Source organism: Babylonia areolata, chromosome 9 (genome assembly GCF_041734735.1).
Source record: "Babylonia areolata isolate BAREFJ2019XMU chromosome 9, ASM4173473v1, whole genome shotgun sequence".
Classification (NCBI taxonomy): Eukaryota; Metazoa; Mollusca; class Gastropoda; order Neogastropoda; family Buccinidae; genus Babylonia; species Babylonia areolata.
In genome coordinates, this window is record NC_134884.1 from 20,049,033 (window position 1) to 20,065,570 (window position 16,538).

The following is a 16,538-nucleotide window of genomic DNA, read 5'->3' on the forward strand; positions in this document are numbered from 1 at the left end:
ATGAAAGTATGAAAGGCTTAAAAAATGCAAAAGAAAATAATGAAGGATATCAATTCTTCGTGATTAAGAAAAAGCTTTTTTTTTCTGCGCCTAGTTTTCAGTGTGAAACTGTTTTGTTTTGATGACGTCATGGCATAGCTTGTTCGCGGAGCTTTGCAAAAAGCTGAAGAGAAAGTCACTGGGATCCCTCACAAATATTAAGGTAAATCACACAGACAGAGATTATAGGAGATCTCCAGATCTCCTTCCTCCCACCCTCCCTCCTTCTCTCTCTCTCTCTCTCTCTCTCTCTCTCTCTCTCTCTCCGAAGAATGTTCGTACATGAAAATGAAATGTGTGCATTTCAACCAGGTGTGTGTGTGTGTGTGTGTGTGTGTGTGTGTGTGTTCCTTGTTGTTTTTCTTGTGCCGGTTGATCAATAGAAATCGATTTTCTGCCAACAACAAACGCAGTAACAGTAATACCATTCTCTCTGTTTCAGATTCTGACATGGTTGTACGTGGGACATGCACATAAACAGCAGTGATGATGGAAAAAGCTGACCAAGATGGTGTTGAAGACCTTTTGCAGCAGTTAATGCAAGGTGCTGACACAGCCACAGAAATCTTCTTTCTGGATTCATTACTTACAGATCAGCAGGCAGCATGTGGAGAGAAACCAAAGGAGCATAGAAGTAATAATAGCCACCCTGCAGCCGAAATAAGTGAAAAATGTGCAGTGGATGTCAGTGTTTGTGACATACAAATAACACTAAATAATACAGAGATCAGCGACCAGAAATGTACAAGTGAAACAGATGAGTTTGGTCTCAGCAGAGGCAGCAACGGGGATATAGTCTGCAGGGATCTAGTCCGCAGGGATCTATCCCAGGAGAAAGATGGAAAAGCAGATTCAAATTTCCAGCATGTGTCCACAAGTCCTTGTGGTAATGTTCACAATCAAGGCAGCATGTCAGATGATAATTCTATGGAAAAACAGACTCGCATGTTTGATAATCATGTTGTGTCAACATTGGCTGAGACCTTGTCATCATGGCTGCTCCCCACTGGCTTGGACGGTTTGTGTGATGCTGTGCTTGTTGAAAAGTTTGTGCAGTATGTGTTTGTGCGGAGGTTTGGGGCAGCAGACCAACACTGCAATGAGAGTGGACTGGACATGCAAAGGGATCCTCACCTTTTGGCCGTCATCAACAGAAGGCTTGATGACATCTTAAAAAGGTGAGATGGAGAAAACAGTGTTAACTGTTGTACGTAGACTTGTGGTGGTGTTTTGTTCTTTGTTTAGTTTGTTTCTTGTTGTTGTTTTTTGTGTGTGTGTTTTTGTTTGTTTTAATTACTGTTAATAGTAAGGAAGATATGCTCAAGAAAGGAGAGTGAGAGACAAAAAAAACCCCCCAAAAACCAGTCTTCAAACTTCAGTGTCTAGAATTTAGCCTTTAAAAGAGAGAGAGAGAGAGTGTGTGTGTGTGTAATATATATGTCTATGTGTGTATACATAATTGTGTGTGTGTTTGTATGTATGTATGTATGCACAGTTGTATTTATTTGAGGTGTGTGTGTGTGTGTGTGTATTACAAACAACAACAAATGAACAACACATGAAGAAAACTCCCTATACATAAACAATATGGTATAAGTTAAAAAAACAAAACAAAAAAAAACCCACAAAAAAACAACAACCTTCACTGTCAATAATAGTTATCATTTCTGTTTAGATACATTTATTTGTTTGTTTTCTTTTTCTTTTTAATTTGATTATTATATAGTAAACTTTCATCTGTTTTGTTATTCTGTTTGCAGGATGATGGAGCTTCCTGTAACAGGAGAACTTGTATCAGGATATGCTACAGTGTTAAAGAGAGGTAAGCTGCTCAGAATGGGTAGTCAGGCAATCATTCTTTCATGATATTCTGTGAGATTGTGTGAAAATATCAATCAACTATGTGTTGTTGGGACGTGATACTAATAGTTTTGTGAAACAACATGGACCAGGTAAGTCATTCAGAATGTCATGAGAAAAATGTACACAACCATTGGTTCACAATATTCTGTGAAAATACCAATCACCTATATGTATTTGTATAAAGAGATGGGAGGTGTTAGTAAAAGAAGCAAGTGAAACAGTAGATTTGAACATTGCAAATGTACCAGTTGGAAAAATAGTGTTTTTGAAATATTCCTTTGATTAGTATACAGTAATTGTGCCCTCATTATGCTGATTCTTAAGAACTGATTTGTGACTGGAGAGATGGCTGAAAATGAATTATTCAGTGGTTCAGTATTTCCATCTTTTGTTGGACTTTTCAGGTCAAATTTTTCTGTTAATTGTTAGCTGCAGAGACAGATTGAAACCAGATATAAGGATGAGATTGTGCTTTCATTGTGTTCTGGATGTCAGCACTGTATATCTTTTGTGGATGACTTATGGGAAAACTGACCGTCTATTATAATAGTGTTACAAGTGAAAATTTGTTTCGTGTCTCTTTCATTTTTTCAGCAACTTTTTTTTAAGCAAAAGTTTATTGTCATCATTATAGATATAATGATGATCCTTATGACATTGTGGCTATAATGATGATAACGAATTTCTTGACATTAATTGGTGATTCTGCTGATGATGATGTTGATTTTGTGTTTTCTCATTTTAGCATCAGCGATGCCAACCCTGAGGAAGAAGCTCCTTGAGCATGTCATGCTGTGGCAGGGCAGACGTAAAACGGCTCTGGATGAACTTACATTTAAACATATGAAGGTTGGTGTTACTGAATTGTTCACTTTTCATTATGATTGCAACAGCAACAAAAAAGTTCAGCGTGAATGTGTGTTTCTAGAGGGTGTATTTTTGTGTGTCATGTTGTGTTTTGTCTCCCTATTGCCTGTGAAGAATAGTGTCAATTGCAACAGCAACAAAAGAACAGTGTGCATGTAGTAGTAGTAGTCTTCAGTTTAACGTCTTCCACTTTAAGTGATATTAGACGGGGGGGAGGAGGGGGGGGGGGGCGGGGGGGCTTGTTGGTGGGAACAATATTGGGCAGAGGTTGAAGAATGGTGTGTGTGTATATGTATGTGCGCACATTTGTGTGTGTGTGTGTGGTGGGGACAGATACAGAGCACTGGAAAAAATAAAACATTAAAAGGTAGACATTGGCATATAGAAGGAAACGCTAACATCAAACAACTATAACAAATGTCCTGTTGGACTGTGCAGCAAACCTTCTGCAATAGCAGATAACATCTTGAAATTGTCAAGAATACATTCAGAAGAATTTTCCGAGAAGTTTGGAAAAAACGATTTCAGATTCTGACATTCAAAGAGTACGTGTTTGCTAGAAATAGATTTTTCATATATGCATTTAACATCTTTGCTGAACTTTGTTATAAAACCATTCAGCTTTATCCTGTTTGATAATGCCTGAATTTGCCTAATCTGATTAAATTACTGAATGTATTTGACTGATTGATAGATTCCGGTTGTTGAATATCATTTATACTTTTATTTAAAACTTTGCCATTTTGCTGGTATACTTCCCTGACTTTGCTCCACAGTGCTTTTTCTAGTAAGCTGTACCCCTCTTGTACAGACAAAGGCACATAAAGTTCTGTTGTTCCTTGTTGGTGTTTTGCACCTTTTCTTGAAGCCCTGTCAGCCCATTCATTATATAGGAGACTAAGGTGAAAAGGAACCGAACAAAAAGTTATATGTGTTCCTCTCTAATTCAAAAGATGTACAATGTGACATATTTCTATTATTATTTTGGACCTGTTCTTATGATTTGATGAGTTCAAAGCATATAAATTATAATACAGATTCTGAATTAACACAGAATAAGACTTATAGAAGCGAAACTGCAAGATCAAGAATATAATTTAAAGCCATAAGAACAGCGATAAGTTCAGCTGTGAATATTGATCGATTTTTACCAATATAATCGTTAAGTTTTCAGTTTCAGTGTACATATGAGTTTCTGAGAGTGTTTATTTTTATGTGTCATTTTGTGTTTCATCTCCCCTTTCCGTGTGGAGAATAGTGTCAGAAGCTCAAAGTTTAGTGTTGCTGGCATCAGATCATTGAAACTTATGCAATCCCTGAATACATTCCACTATGGGAATTAAAAGGTTAAAACAAAATGCACAGGCATGCATGCACACAATGCTCTCTCTCTCTCTCACACACACACAGACACACACACACACAAACACACACACACACACACACATGCACGCACGCACGCAAATGTGCATGCACACAGACAGACACACACACACGCATGTACACAGACAGACAGACAGACAGACAGACACACACACACACACACACACACACACACATACAAAGAAATCTTATTACCAGAAAGAGAGGTCCAAATATCACACAAAGAAATCTCATGGTCAGAAATGTATTCAGCAAGATACAACACAGTACCACACAACCCACAGTTGAAATTCGGAACACATTCATGATGATAACCACCACTTTTTGGAGTGCTGTACCAAAGAACAGATGTCTTATTCTGATTGTGTGTTCTTGAATGGTTTGTATCAGACTGATATGCTTTTCTTACTTTTACTTTGGGAGGGGAAGGGGGAGGGGGGGGTTGAGATGTTAGAAAGTGTTATGGAAATGTGCTATTATTATTGTTGTTATCTGACTGACATGTTACTGCAAATGGGTTTGACATGTAAAAAAATAATAATAAGTGCCATACAAATGTGCTTCTGTTATTATTTTTCATTGTTTTACTTGGGCAGGGGTTGATCCAGGCAGAGCTGAGTGATCAGTGGTTATTGTGATTGTTATTATTATGATTATGATTATGATTATTATAATTATTGTTCCAGTGGTGGTGGCAGGGCTGAGTGATGTGTGGTTTATATCATAATTATTATGATTATGAGTATGATCATTCATTGTTTTATTAGTATTATTCCTTGTTTTACTTAGGCAGAGGTTGACCCAGGCAGGGTTGAGTGATGTGTGGTTATTATCATGATGATGATGGTGATTATTATTATGATTATTAATCACGGTTTTACTTGGGCAGGGGATGGTTGTGGCAGCACTGAGTGAAGTGTGGTTATTATCATGATTATTATTATGATGATGATTGCTATCATAATGATGATGGTTATTATTATTATGATTATTATTGATGGTTTTACATACATCAGGGGGTGGTGGTGGCAGGGCTGAGTGACATGGAGTTATTATTATTGATGGCTATTATTATGATTATGTTGATTCATTATCATGGTGATGATGATGATGATGATTATGATTATTATTCATGGTTTTACTTGGGCAGAGGGTGGTTGTGACAGGGCTGAGTGACATGTAGTTATTATCATGATGACTATTGTTATGATTATGTTAATTCATTATCATGATGTTGATGATTATTTTGATTATTATTCATTGTTTTACTTGAGCAGGGGGTGGTGGTAGCAGGCCTGAGTGATATGTGGTTATTATCATTGATGACTATTATTATGATTATGTTAATTCATTATCATGATGATGATTTGTATTTGTATTTGTTGTATTTGTATTTCTTTTTATCACAACAGATTTCTCTGTGTGAAATTCGGGCTGCTCTCCCCAGGGAGAGCGCGTCGCTACACTACAGCGCCACCCATTTTTTGGTATTTTTTCCTGCATGCAGTTTTATTTGTTTTTCCTATCGAGGTGGATTTTTCTACAGATGGTTCTTATGATTATTATTCATGGTTTTACTTGTGCAGGGGGTGGTGGTGGCGGGGCTGAGTGATGTGTGGTCAGCGGTGCGGAAAACCTGCAGTGCGGGGGTGGCCCGGCTGTTCAGGGACTGGTCGTCACGACAACAGGAAGATCTGTTCACCTGCTTGCTGGAGGTGGGCAGGCCTGGGCAGTGCCCTGGTTTTGATGATGTGCTGTATCCATGGTGATGACACAGGGCTAAAACGTCTTTTGCATTTGAGGATGGTAGATAATTACTGGTGTGCTTTTTTGTTGTTGTTGGGTTTTGTTTGTTTGTTTGTGTTTTTTTTTCCAGTCTCACTCTAAGTAGGCTCAACATTTAAGGTTAGGGGATGCCATGGCAGAGTCGGTTAATCTAAACTACACAATAAAAAAATGATAAAGGCATGAGCATGCTGGTAATTATATATTAAAAAAAAAGAAAGAAAGGAAAACTAAATCTGTTTTTCCGCTTATTCCCAGTGGTGAAAAATTCTTTGAAATTTTCTGGATGGGGATCCAAAGAGGGACCACCTCCACCAGAAATCTGTCTGATCCTGTGACCTACCAGTCCACAAAGGTTCATGAAATCTGTAAATATATGTTTTCTTGAGAAAGTATATTGTTACTTTTTGCTCCATTTCCCAGTGGTGAAGAATCCTTTAAAAAAAACAACAACTGCCTGGATCTGGATAACAGTCCAGACTACCACTCAAATCTGATGGATGGGTCCATGTCCAATAGCTGATTTTGTTGGTAATATTTTTATGATCAGTAACTATAAGTAGTGTAGTATACATCAGATTCTGTTGTGATGGGGTTTTTAAGTATTGTGACATGATATTGCATTATTTAGGCTTTTTCATGTGATGTGTGTGTGTGTGTGTGTGTGTGTGTGTGTGTGTGTGTGTGTGTGTGTAAATTTTGTGCTTGACTGTTTGGTTAGCTGACTATAAAGGGCTATGTGTGTAAGTTTTTCTTCTTTTTTTTTAAATTTTAGTGTTTCAGTGCATGTTTTAAACATTGGTATTTACATTGTACAGTGCAATGGAGAATGTTTTACATGGAAAGGCTCTTTATGAATTAAATTGTTATTATCATTATTATCTTTTTTTCAGATCTGTATCAACAAAGAAGGCAGCTGGCAGTCCAAGGATGGGTCAGCTCTGTGTAAGTAATTACACCATCTACATTAAAGACAGTTCAGAGATGTAATGATTAATAATTTCTATTCTTTCATCTGGCATGGATCAAATGGTTCACAGATTAGTGTTCCAAAATCCCAAACTGTTTCCAGTTATACAGACTGCAGAACGCAGATCTTTTCCTGAATAGTTGGAGGAACTGTGAAACTGTGTTCAAAAGAATCGTTGAGACAAAAAAGACTACATGTGGAGTGATGACCTAGAGGTAACGCGTCCGCCTAGGAAGCGAGAGAATATGAGCGCGCTGGTTTGAATCACGGTTCAGTTGCTGATATTTTCTCCCCCTCCACTAGACCTTGAGTGGTGGTCTGGACGCTAGTCATTCGGATGAGATGATAAACCGAGGTCCCGTGTGCAGCATGCACTTAGCGCACGTAAAAGAACCCACGGCAACAAAAGGGTTGTTCCTGGCAAAATTCTGTAGAAAAATCCACATCGATAGGAAGAACAAATAAAACTGCATGCAGGAAAAAATACAAAAAAAAGGGTGGCGCTGTAGTGTAGCGACGCGCTCTCCCTGGGGAGAGCAGCCTGAATTTCACACAGAGAAATCTGTTGTGATAAAAAGAAATACAAATACAAATACAAACGTCAGAATGGTATCAACTTTTATATAAATAGTTTGGTGTGCATGGGTCAATGTGCCTGTTGGTGATAGCTGACAATTGCCATTGTGCTGAAACAATTGGATTTACTTGTAAAACACACATGTGTTTCTGATATATCCCGTTTGTTTTTGAATAAAGGGAATTCATACATATTTAAGACTTTTCTTACATCTATCCAGACAATATATAGATTTAGGAGAGTCGTAATAAGAGTTTGAATGTTGCTTACATGAAAGCTAACAGACATCTCAGCCATTTGTTGTGATATGACACACCTTTGCAAAGTTGTTGTTTCCCTAAAATTTTCATCGGAAATATGTGGTGCCTGGTGGGTAAAGGGTTGAGATTTTTCTGATCTCCCAGGTCAACATATGTGCAGAACTGCCAGTGCCTGAATCTCCTTCGTGTGTGTATGCATGCAGAAGATCAAATACACACATTAAAGATCCTGTAATCCATGTCAGCATTCAAAGGGTTATGGAAACAAGAACATACCCAGCATGCACACCCCCCAAAATGGAGTATGGCTGTATTTACATGTCTGGGTGAATAAACAAAACGGCCATACACGTAAAATGTTAAACGTTACATGTTTGTCTGAATGTGTATGTGTGTGCCTGAAATCTGACTAAATGACACAGGAAACAAATGATAAGCGCCCAATGGCAGCTGTCAGTCGGCTCTACCCAGGTAGACAGCCTGTTGTGTAAGTGACCCCATTTTTGTAAAGCGTTTAGAGCTTGGTCTCCGAACAAGGATAGGTGCTATATAAGTATCCATATCAATTAATCAATCAGTGTATTAAGAACAGAATGTTTACTACTCCATTCCAATATCCTGAAAAATGGTTGGTTTTTTTTTGTTGTGGGTTTTTTTTCATTATTATTTTCTTTCATTTATTTTTCTTGCAGGTGTGCATGCGATTGTTCACAGTTGTTTTACGCCAAGCGTTCGCGCTAAAGAGGTAAGTTTCACACTAAACTCTGTCCTGTTGTTGTTTTTTGTTGACAGTCTTGATGTGTGTTTTTTCTCTACCGGCTGTTCGATGTTTTTTTCAGGCAGCAGTTGAAATCAAACTTTTTGAGATACATCCAGTTGTTGCTTTTGAGCCCATAGTGCACTCAGCCCAGGAAAGGAGTCACCACTTACTCCCCCTTGCCCTCCACTCCCCCAGTAATATTTCAGGTTTTGATGGGTGTGTATTTAAACCCATAATGCCCCAGTCCCCAGTGTGTGATTTCAGTTTTAGAGTCAGTTTCTCAAGGAAGCGTCATTGCATTCAGGCAAATCCATATACACTACACCACATCTGCGAGGCAGATGCCTCAAAACAACATTACCTGATCCATTAGTCAGGCCTTGAGTGCATGCATAAATATTTGTGTACCAATGAGAATGGATTTCTTCTACAGAATTTTGCCAGAGGACAACATTTTTGTTGCCATGGGTTCTTTTCCAGTGCACCAAGTGCGTGCTGCACACAGGACCTCAGTTTGTCATCTTATCCGAATGACTAAATGCTCAGATGGATTTCTCAGAGAAACTTGTGAAAAATGATGAGACTGGGATCCAGACCCAGACCCTCAAAGACATGTATTGGCAGATAAACATCTTAACCATTCTGTCACCTTCTTAGGTGTGTGATTCAAACCACCATTAGTTAATTGCAGTCAGTGGATCAGCCGGGAAGCATGCCAGCCAATTTTTTCATGACTATATTTTGGGACTGAAGGACAGTACTTTTTCCCAAACTTCAACCCACGCACCTTTTCATAATGTGTACCCAACATGTGGTCAAGATATGCAGAAACCTTGCTGTGAATCAGAAACATATTGAGCTAGACCTCTGAGCCAGGAAGTGTGGCACTGTTGGCAGTGAAAATGAATGAAAACCTTCACAGGAATTACAATGAAAACAGCCCACAAACCACTCACATTCACTTAAACAACACTCATGGTGGAGCAGGGGACAGGACGGATTCAAGAAGGCAGAGATGGACGACACAGACAAGCGAGCGGATGATACAACATGTGAAGAGCGTTCTGATGATTTCAAGGCCTTAACATTGACTTGGGCTGAAGGTACACACCATACCAGTGTCAACAACAGGCCCATAAATGCTTGTCTTCTTGTTTATTGATTTGGGTTACGCTGTTGGCCAGGCATCCGCTTAGCAGATGTGATGTAGTGTATATGGACTTGTTCTGAATGCAGTGACGCCTCCTTGAGTAATTGAACTGAACATGTCATTTTGATGTGTGTCTTATGGTATGCAGGGCCTAATGTATGGTTAAAGTGTGTCTTTTTTTTTAATAATTTGGTTTCAGTTTGAAGGGTGTGCCTAATAATCTGAAGCACCTTGTTGTCAGTTAAATACAGTAGTTGATTTGTTGGGTGACTTGTTGGTCCTTTCTGCACGTCAGTCAGTCAGTGAACTGATTCTGAAACAAACGATAACAGTTCAGAGGTTAAGAACACTGTGTTTTGGGTTTGTTCATTTATAATGATAATAATAATGATAATGTACATTTGTATAGCGCCCTATCTCTCTAAGAGCTCAGGGTACAAATTATGTAAATCATTAATGATCACTCTTTTTCAAAACCCCTCCCTCCCCCCACTCTCCGCCTCCCACTATTCATGCATCCCAAGTTAGTTGACATGGATGGTGTTGGAGAAAAAGGAAGCTGAGAGTGCTTATAGATAGGTTTTAAAAAGATGAGTTTTTAGTGATGAGCTATAAGCAAAGACAGAATAAGATGCAAGGATATGACGAGGAAGATTATTCCAGATATGAGGAGCAGCAAAGGAGAAAGAGCATTCACCATAGGTTCTTGTATTGACAGGAGGAAGTTTCAAAAGGTAATATTTTTGGGGTTTTTTTTTCAGGAAGTTGTAGAGATGCCTGGTTACATGGTGGAGTGTGTGCTGACCATTGTGTTCAGCCTGATCTCACACCCCCAGCTGTCCATTCGGGAAACGGTTGCCAAAATCATGTCTGCCTACATGGAGCATGTAGACTTTCAGGTGCGTGACATTGTCTGAGAAATTAGATTATCTCCATCTTTCTCACATGCACACAAACATGCAGGCACACACTGCTCTCTCTCACACACAGACACACACTTATGCATGCATATGCACACACACACATATAAACATACACACACATATATACACGCACACATGAGGACGTGTACACACACACACACACACACACATGCACACATATTCATGTGTCCATGTGCAAGCATACATGCATGCTGAACATGCATATAACATTCTTGCATGCCTGCTTGCATACAGACGTCCTTGACCACATCTGGTGGTGTGTGTCCATCGAGATTGATGATGACCATCGTTGTCATCCAGCTGGGGGATGGGGGGAGGGTGGTGGTGGGATGGGGGGGGGGGAGGATGCTCATGAATCTATCTGTGAATGCGCAGATGGCTGAATAGTCCGATCTGCGCACGAAATGTTCGCTGACAGTTGGGGCAGACAAAGACAGGCATACCATTGTCAGGGAGCTTGTTTGCCCGTGACTTTCTGGCCTGCCTCTTCTGAACAGCTGCAGCAGTCCTGTTGGCCTCGCACAACTTGGCGCCTTTGTGCACAGCAGCGCGCCATTTGTCACGGTCCACTGCAGATTCCTCCCAGGAGTCAGGGTTGATATCAAACGCTTTCAGAGAGACTTTCAGAGTATCTCTGAAGCGCTTCTTCTGACCTCCGTGTGATCTCTTCCCTTGTTGCAGCTCGCCATAGAAGAGCCTTTTGGGCAGCCGATGGTCTGGCATGCGCGCCACGTGTCCAGCCCAGCGAAGCTGGGACTGCATCAGGATGGTGAAGATGCTGGGAAGGGTGGCTTTTGCGAGCACCTCTGTGTCTGGGGTCTTGTCTTGCCACTTGATGTTCAGTAGCTTCCTGAGGCATGTTGTGTGGAAGTGGTTCAGCTTCTTGGCATGTCGTTGGTACACTGTCCAAGTTTCGCAGGCGTACAGTAGTGTGGGGAGAACTACTGCTCTGTAGACCTTTAGCTTGGTCTCAAGACTAATGCCTCTTCTGCTCCAGACATTTGCACTGAGTCTACCAAAAGTTGCGCTTGCTCTTGCAATCCTGACGTTCACTTCATCGTCGATGGTCGCATTTCGTGACAGTGTGCTGCCAAGGTATGTGAACCGCTCCACCACACTGAGTCTCTGACCATTGACTGTGATGTTGGGCTCAACGTAGGGTTTCCCTGGGGCTGGCTGATGGAGAACTTCAGTTTTCCTCGTGCTGATGGTAAGACCGAAGTTCCTGCTGGCAGTGGCAAACTTGTCAACGCTGAGTTGCATGTCAGCTTCAGATCCAGCGTTGAGGGCACAATCATCAGCAAACAAACAGTCTCTGATGATGTCTGTCATGACCTTCGTTTTTGCTTGAAGCTTTCTGAGGTTAAACAACTTACCATCTGTTCGGTACTTTAGGCCGATTCCAACATCGCCATCTCTGAAGGCATCAGTAAGCATTGCAGAGAACATGAGGCTGAACAGCGTTGGAGCCAGGACGCAGCCTTGCTTGACACCATTTGTGACAGCAAAAGGAGCAGATGTTTCGCCTTTGTCCTGGACTCGAGCCTGCATGCCTTCATGGAATTGGCTGACCAAGGAAATAAATTTCCGAGGGCATCCGTACTTGGCCATGATCTTCCACAGTCCCTCTCTACTCACGGTGTCGAAGGCCCTAGTGAGGTCGACATAGGTGGAGAACAGATCGGCATTTTGCTCCTGACATTTCTCTTGCAGCTGCCTTGCAGCAAACACCATGTCGGTGGTTCCGCGCTCTTTCCGGAATCCACACTGGCTCTCAGGCAAATGACCTTGGTCAAGGTGTGCTGTGAGGCGGTTTAGTAGGATCCTGGCAAGTATCTTGCCTGCGATGGAGAGCAAGGAAATGCCCCGATGGTTATCACAGGCTTGCCGGTTCCCCTTTCGCTTGTACAAGTGAATGATAGATGCATCTTTGAAATCCTGGGGGATCGTCTCTTCTTTCCACATGAGTGAGTACAGCTGATGGAGCTTCTCAGTCAGCACAGTGCCTCCATCCTTGTAGACCTCTGCTGGTATGGAGTCTGAGCCAGGTGCTTTGCCACTGGATAGCAGACGGATTGCTTTCTGGGTCTCAAGAGGTGTTGGCGGATCGTCCAGTGCTTCGTTGATGGGGACTTGTGGGAGACGGTCTATGGCTTCATCATTTATGGAGGAAGGGCGATTTAAGACACTGTTGAAGTGCTCAGCCCAGCGTTCGAGAATTTTCTCCTTCTCGGTGATCAAGGTATTCCCATCTGCACTGAGGAGGGGGGATGATCCTGAGGATGTGGGGCCGTAGACTTCTTTTAAGGCATCATAGAACCTCTTCATATCGTGCCTGTCAGCATATCCCTGGATCTCATCAGCTTTGTCACTCAGCCACTTATCCTGCATCTGGCGTAACTTTTGCTGAACAGTCCTGCGGATGGCATCGTACACATCCTTTTTTGATGTGGACTTTGGGTTGCTCAGGTAGGCTTGATGCAGACGGCGTTTCTCATCCAGAAGCTGCTTGATTTCATCACAGTTTTCATCAAACCAGTCTTTGTGCTTTCTGGACATGGGTCCCAGGGTCTCTGAAGCTGTACTATAGATCAGCTCACGCAGGGTCCTCCAGTCAGACTCCACATTCTGGTTGTCCAGAGAGGCGGATTCCAGACGATCTTCCAGCAGCTCCTTGACCACATCTACACTCACACAGGAGACACACATGATATTATGGTGCAATGTCATCAGTTCTCTCAAATATTTTTGTCAGAATTCCACTCACTTTAAGAAACCCCATTCGCAGATTCACTTCACTTTCATAACATAACAAACATATCTGTGTGACCTTGACCTTTGATCAGAGGTCGAGGTTCTTTTGAAAGATGTTCTGTGCGTTAAAGGTAATGTTTGTCCTACAAACATACAAGAAAAGTATCAAGGTTTAATCAGTCTGGTTTCTGACTTCATATCCTATCTGGAAGTGCACCTCAGTATGTTTCTGACCCTTTAAGTAAGCAAGTATGTCCCTTCAAGGTATCTCAGTGTGGTGACAGTGTTTTCTGTGTTCCCAAATACAACAAACACAGCAGGAGAGCTTTTTGTTCTTTGGCTATGCATACCTAGAATTTACTGCCTGTTTCAGTCTGTCAAAGGATGAAAGTGAGGTGTGCATTTCTGTGCTTCTGATACTGGCAGTTACAGGATCTCTTCTTCTTCTTTGAACTGATGCCTGTCTTCATCCCACTGAACATTCTGCTGGATGACCCGTAGCTTCTTATCGTGCATCTTGGACATATCTTATGTCTTTTTATAGATTTGACGAATGTGATATCTAGAACTGCACCTCAGTGTTTTTCTGAACTCCTAAGCAAGTATGTCCCTTGAAGGTCTCTCCACTCTTCCTCTGATGACAGAATCTTTTCTGTTACCAAATTCAACAGAGAGAAACACAGTGGGAGAGAGCTTTTACTTCTTCCGCTGTACTAAACCTGGAATTCACAGGGTTTTTTTTTTTCAGTCCGTCACTCGCATCCTTTAGAACTAATCTAAAAGCATTTCTGTTCAAGCAGTGTCCAGTTAACTGAAGCACTCCATTCCATACTCTGTATTCAATGTATCCACTGGTGGAGCAGTGGTCCAATGGGGAAAACAAAGGTTGGTGCTGCACTGTGATGATGGGCTTTTCCAAGGGGAGCAGCAATACAATACAATCAATTTTTTCAGTGCATGTGTGTATGTGCATGCATGTGTGCTTGTGTATTATTGATAATCTGTATATGTGTGTTCTTATGTATTATTAACCTAATGTGTGTGTGTGTGCATGTGTGTGTGTGTGTGTGTGTGTGTGTGTGTGTGTGTGTGTGTGTGTAAGCATGCATGGGTGTGTGTGTGTGTGTGTGTGTGTGTGTGTGTGTGTGTTTGTGCATTATTGATGAACTGCACATGAAGTGACAAGTTTGATTTGTGTGAAGGACATGATGGATCTGATGCACCAGACGCTGACATTGCTGACTCCTCCCACTGCTGAGACAGACATGCAAGAGGTCAGCTGAGCGACTGTCCTTATGCCTTCTGTCCACGTCCTTCTTTCCTCCTTTGTTTGCCTGCTGTGTTTTGTTTCTTTCATGACCTTTTGGTTTTGTCATTTGTGTGTGTGTGTGTGTGTGTGTGTGTGTGTGTGTGTGTAGGACTCGGCTGTGGGTTAGGTGAGTCTGTTGTGTGAATGACAAGCCTGTGCATGCACATATAATTTCTAAATGGATGAATAAAGATGTATTGTTCCTTTTCTTTTGCATCTATCAGCCTGATTCCTTCTCCGTCTCTGTGTCTGTGTCTCTTCTTTTCCTGCATTTGTGTTTTATTCCAGTTGTTTAAAATAGAACTCCATTTGCAACAATGTCTTGTTGGTTAAAAATAAGTTTACCTGCATTTGTTAAGGTTTTTGCAGTCATCAAAGGTTGGAAAGGTTTTGAATAAATTTAGTTATCCTTTTCATGCTTTGAGTGACTAAAAACTGACTTGGGGTTTGTGAAAAGTTTGTAAAGTTGATGTTATCCTGTCTAAAAATAATTATTAAAAAAACAACACTTCTTTTCAGTGTTTTTTCCTGTGGGGAAAAATAAGAAAAGTTCAAACCTGAATTTGAAATCAAACGCAGTTCGTGCACTTTCTGATTTTCAGAATAGCGTTATTCCATTTTCCATTGAAACCATTATCAGAAATATTTCCATTCACACTCTTCCAGGCATTTTCAACTGATGTTTATTGCATAGGTCGATCATCAGGTGTTGATTTACGTGAATGGAATTACCAGGCCATTGTAAATTAAACGACACATGGGTTAATGAGCTGTTTTCATGATATAATGAGATTGGAAATTCTGTTCAATCAGTTCTTAAAAGTTTGTAAATGAAATACATGTATAGATTCTATGCTATTGTTAAGTTTGTTGTGGTTGCAGTCTTTTCACTGTGTGGAAGCGTATGCTGCAGAAGGGTTGTTGAACATCTGCACGTCCATTGTCAAGGTAGTGTATCTCTGTTGAACATCTGCACGTCCATTGTCAAGGTAGTGTATCTCTGTTGAACATCTGCACATCCATTGTCAAGGTAGTGTATCTCTGTGGCCAAAAACTACTGGTTTGGACAAGTGTCTAATTAAAACAATGTGATTTACAGAATGTATGCATCAATCACAGTGTAGCAGTATGTTTAAAGATTATGGTATGAAACTGTGGACTTGATTCCAAAGCTGAGAGTTGACAGGTCTGAAAGGTGAATTGATTTCATGATTGAAAGTGATTTTGTTGTCAGTAAGTATGTGTTTTATTTTATACTTATTTTTCAGTTCCTTTAAAGAATTATCTTTTGATTGTATATTATTTACCATGCATTTAAAAAGAAAAAAATGGCAAACAAGATGATCAGATGAAAAAACATTTCTTCAGTTTTTGTATGTTGATGATTTCCAAACACAATTAATTCCATTATTAGAGCCTGTTCTTTACATGTTGCTTGTAATGTTGGGTGTTCCTAGAGATGTTACGTGTTGCTGGTGACATTGCATTTTGCTGGTGACGTTTCATGTTACTGGTGACGTTACATGTTGCTGGTGATGTTTCATGTTGCTGGTGATGCTATGTGTTGCTGGTGATGTTGTGTGTTGCTGGTGATGTTACGTGTTGCTGGTGATGTTTCATGTTGCTGGTGACTTTGTGTGTTGCTGGTGATGTTACGTGTTGCTGGTGATGTTTCATGTTGCTGGTGATGTTACGTGTTGCTGGTGATGTTTCGTGTTGCTGGTGATGTTACATGTTGCTGGTGATGTTATGTGTTGCTGGTGATGTTACGTGTTGCTGGTTATGTTTCATGTTGCTGGTGATGTTTCGTGTTGCTGGTAATGTTATGTATTGCTGGTGACTTTTTGTGTTGCTGATGATGTTACATGTTGCTGGTG

General features: G+C 40.7%; 1 protein-coding gene across 1 annotated transcript in view; it reads left to right on the forward strand.

The window, feature by feature from the left end:
* Positions 1-126: 126 nt before the first annotated feature.
* The window catches only part of LOC143286109 (uncharacterized), a 48,180-nt gene continuing 31,768 nt past the window's right edge, over positions 127-16,538 (forward strand). Inside the window, exons 1-10 of the mRNA XM_076593699.1 lie at positions 127-202; positions 482-1,217; positions 1,800-1,861; positions 2,648-2,751; positions 5,739-5,867; positions 6,831-6,882; positions 8,437-8,489; positions 10,416-10,553; positions 14,555-14,626; positions 15,544-15,609. Coding sequence (XP_076449814.1) covers positions 526-1,217; positions 1,800-1,861; positions 2,648-2,751; positions 5,739-5,867; positions 6,831-6,882; positions 8,437-8,489; positions 10,416-10,553; positions 14,555-14,626; positions 15,544-15,609 — 1,368 coding nt within the window. The 5' untranslated portion in view covers positions 127-202; positions 482-525. The remainder of the gene's footprint in view (positions 203-481; positions 1,218-1,799; positions 1,862-2,647; positions 2,752-5,738; positions 5,868-6,830; positions 6,883-8,436; positions 8,490-10,415; positions 10,554-14,554; positions 14,627-15,543; positions 15,610-16,538) is intronic.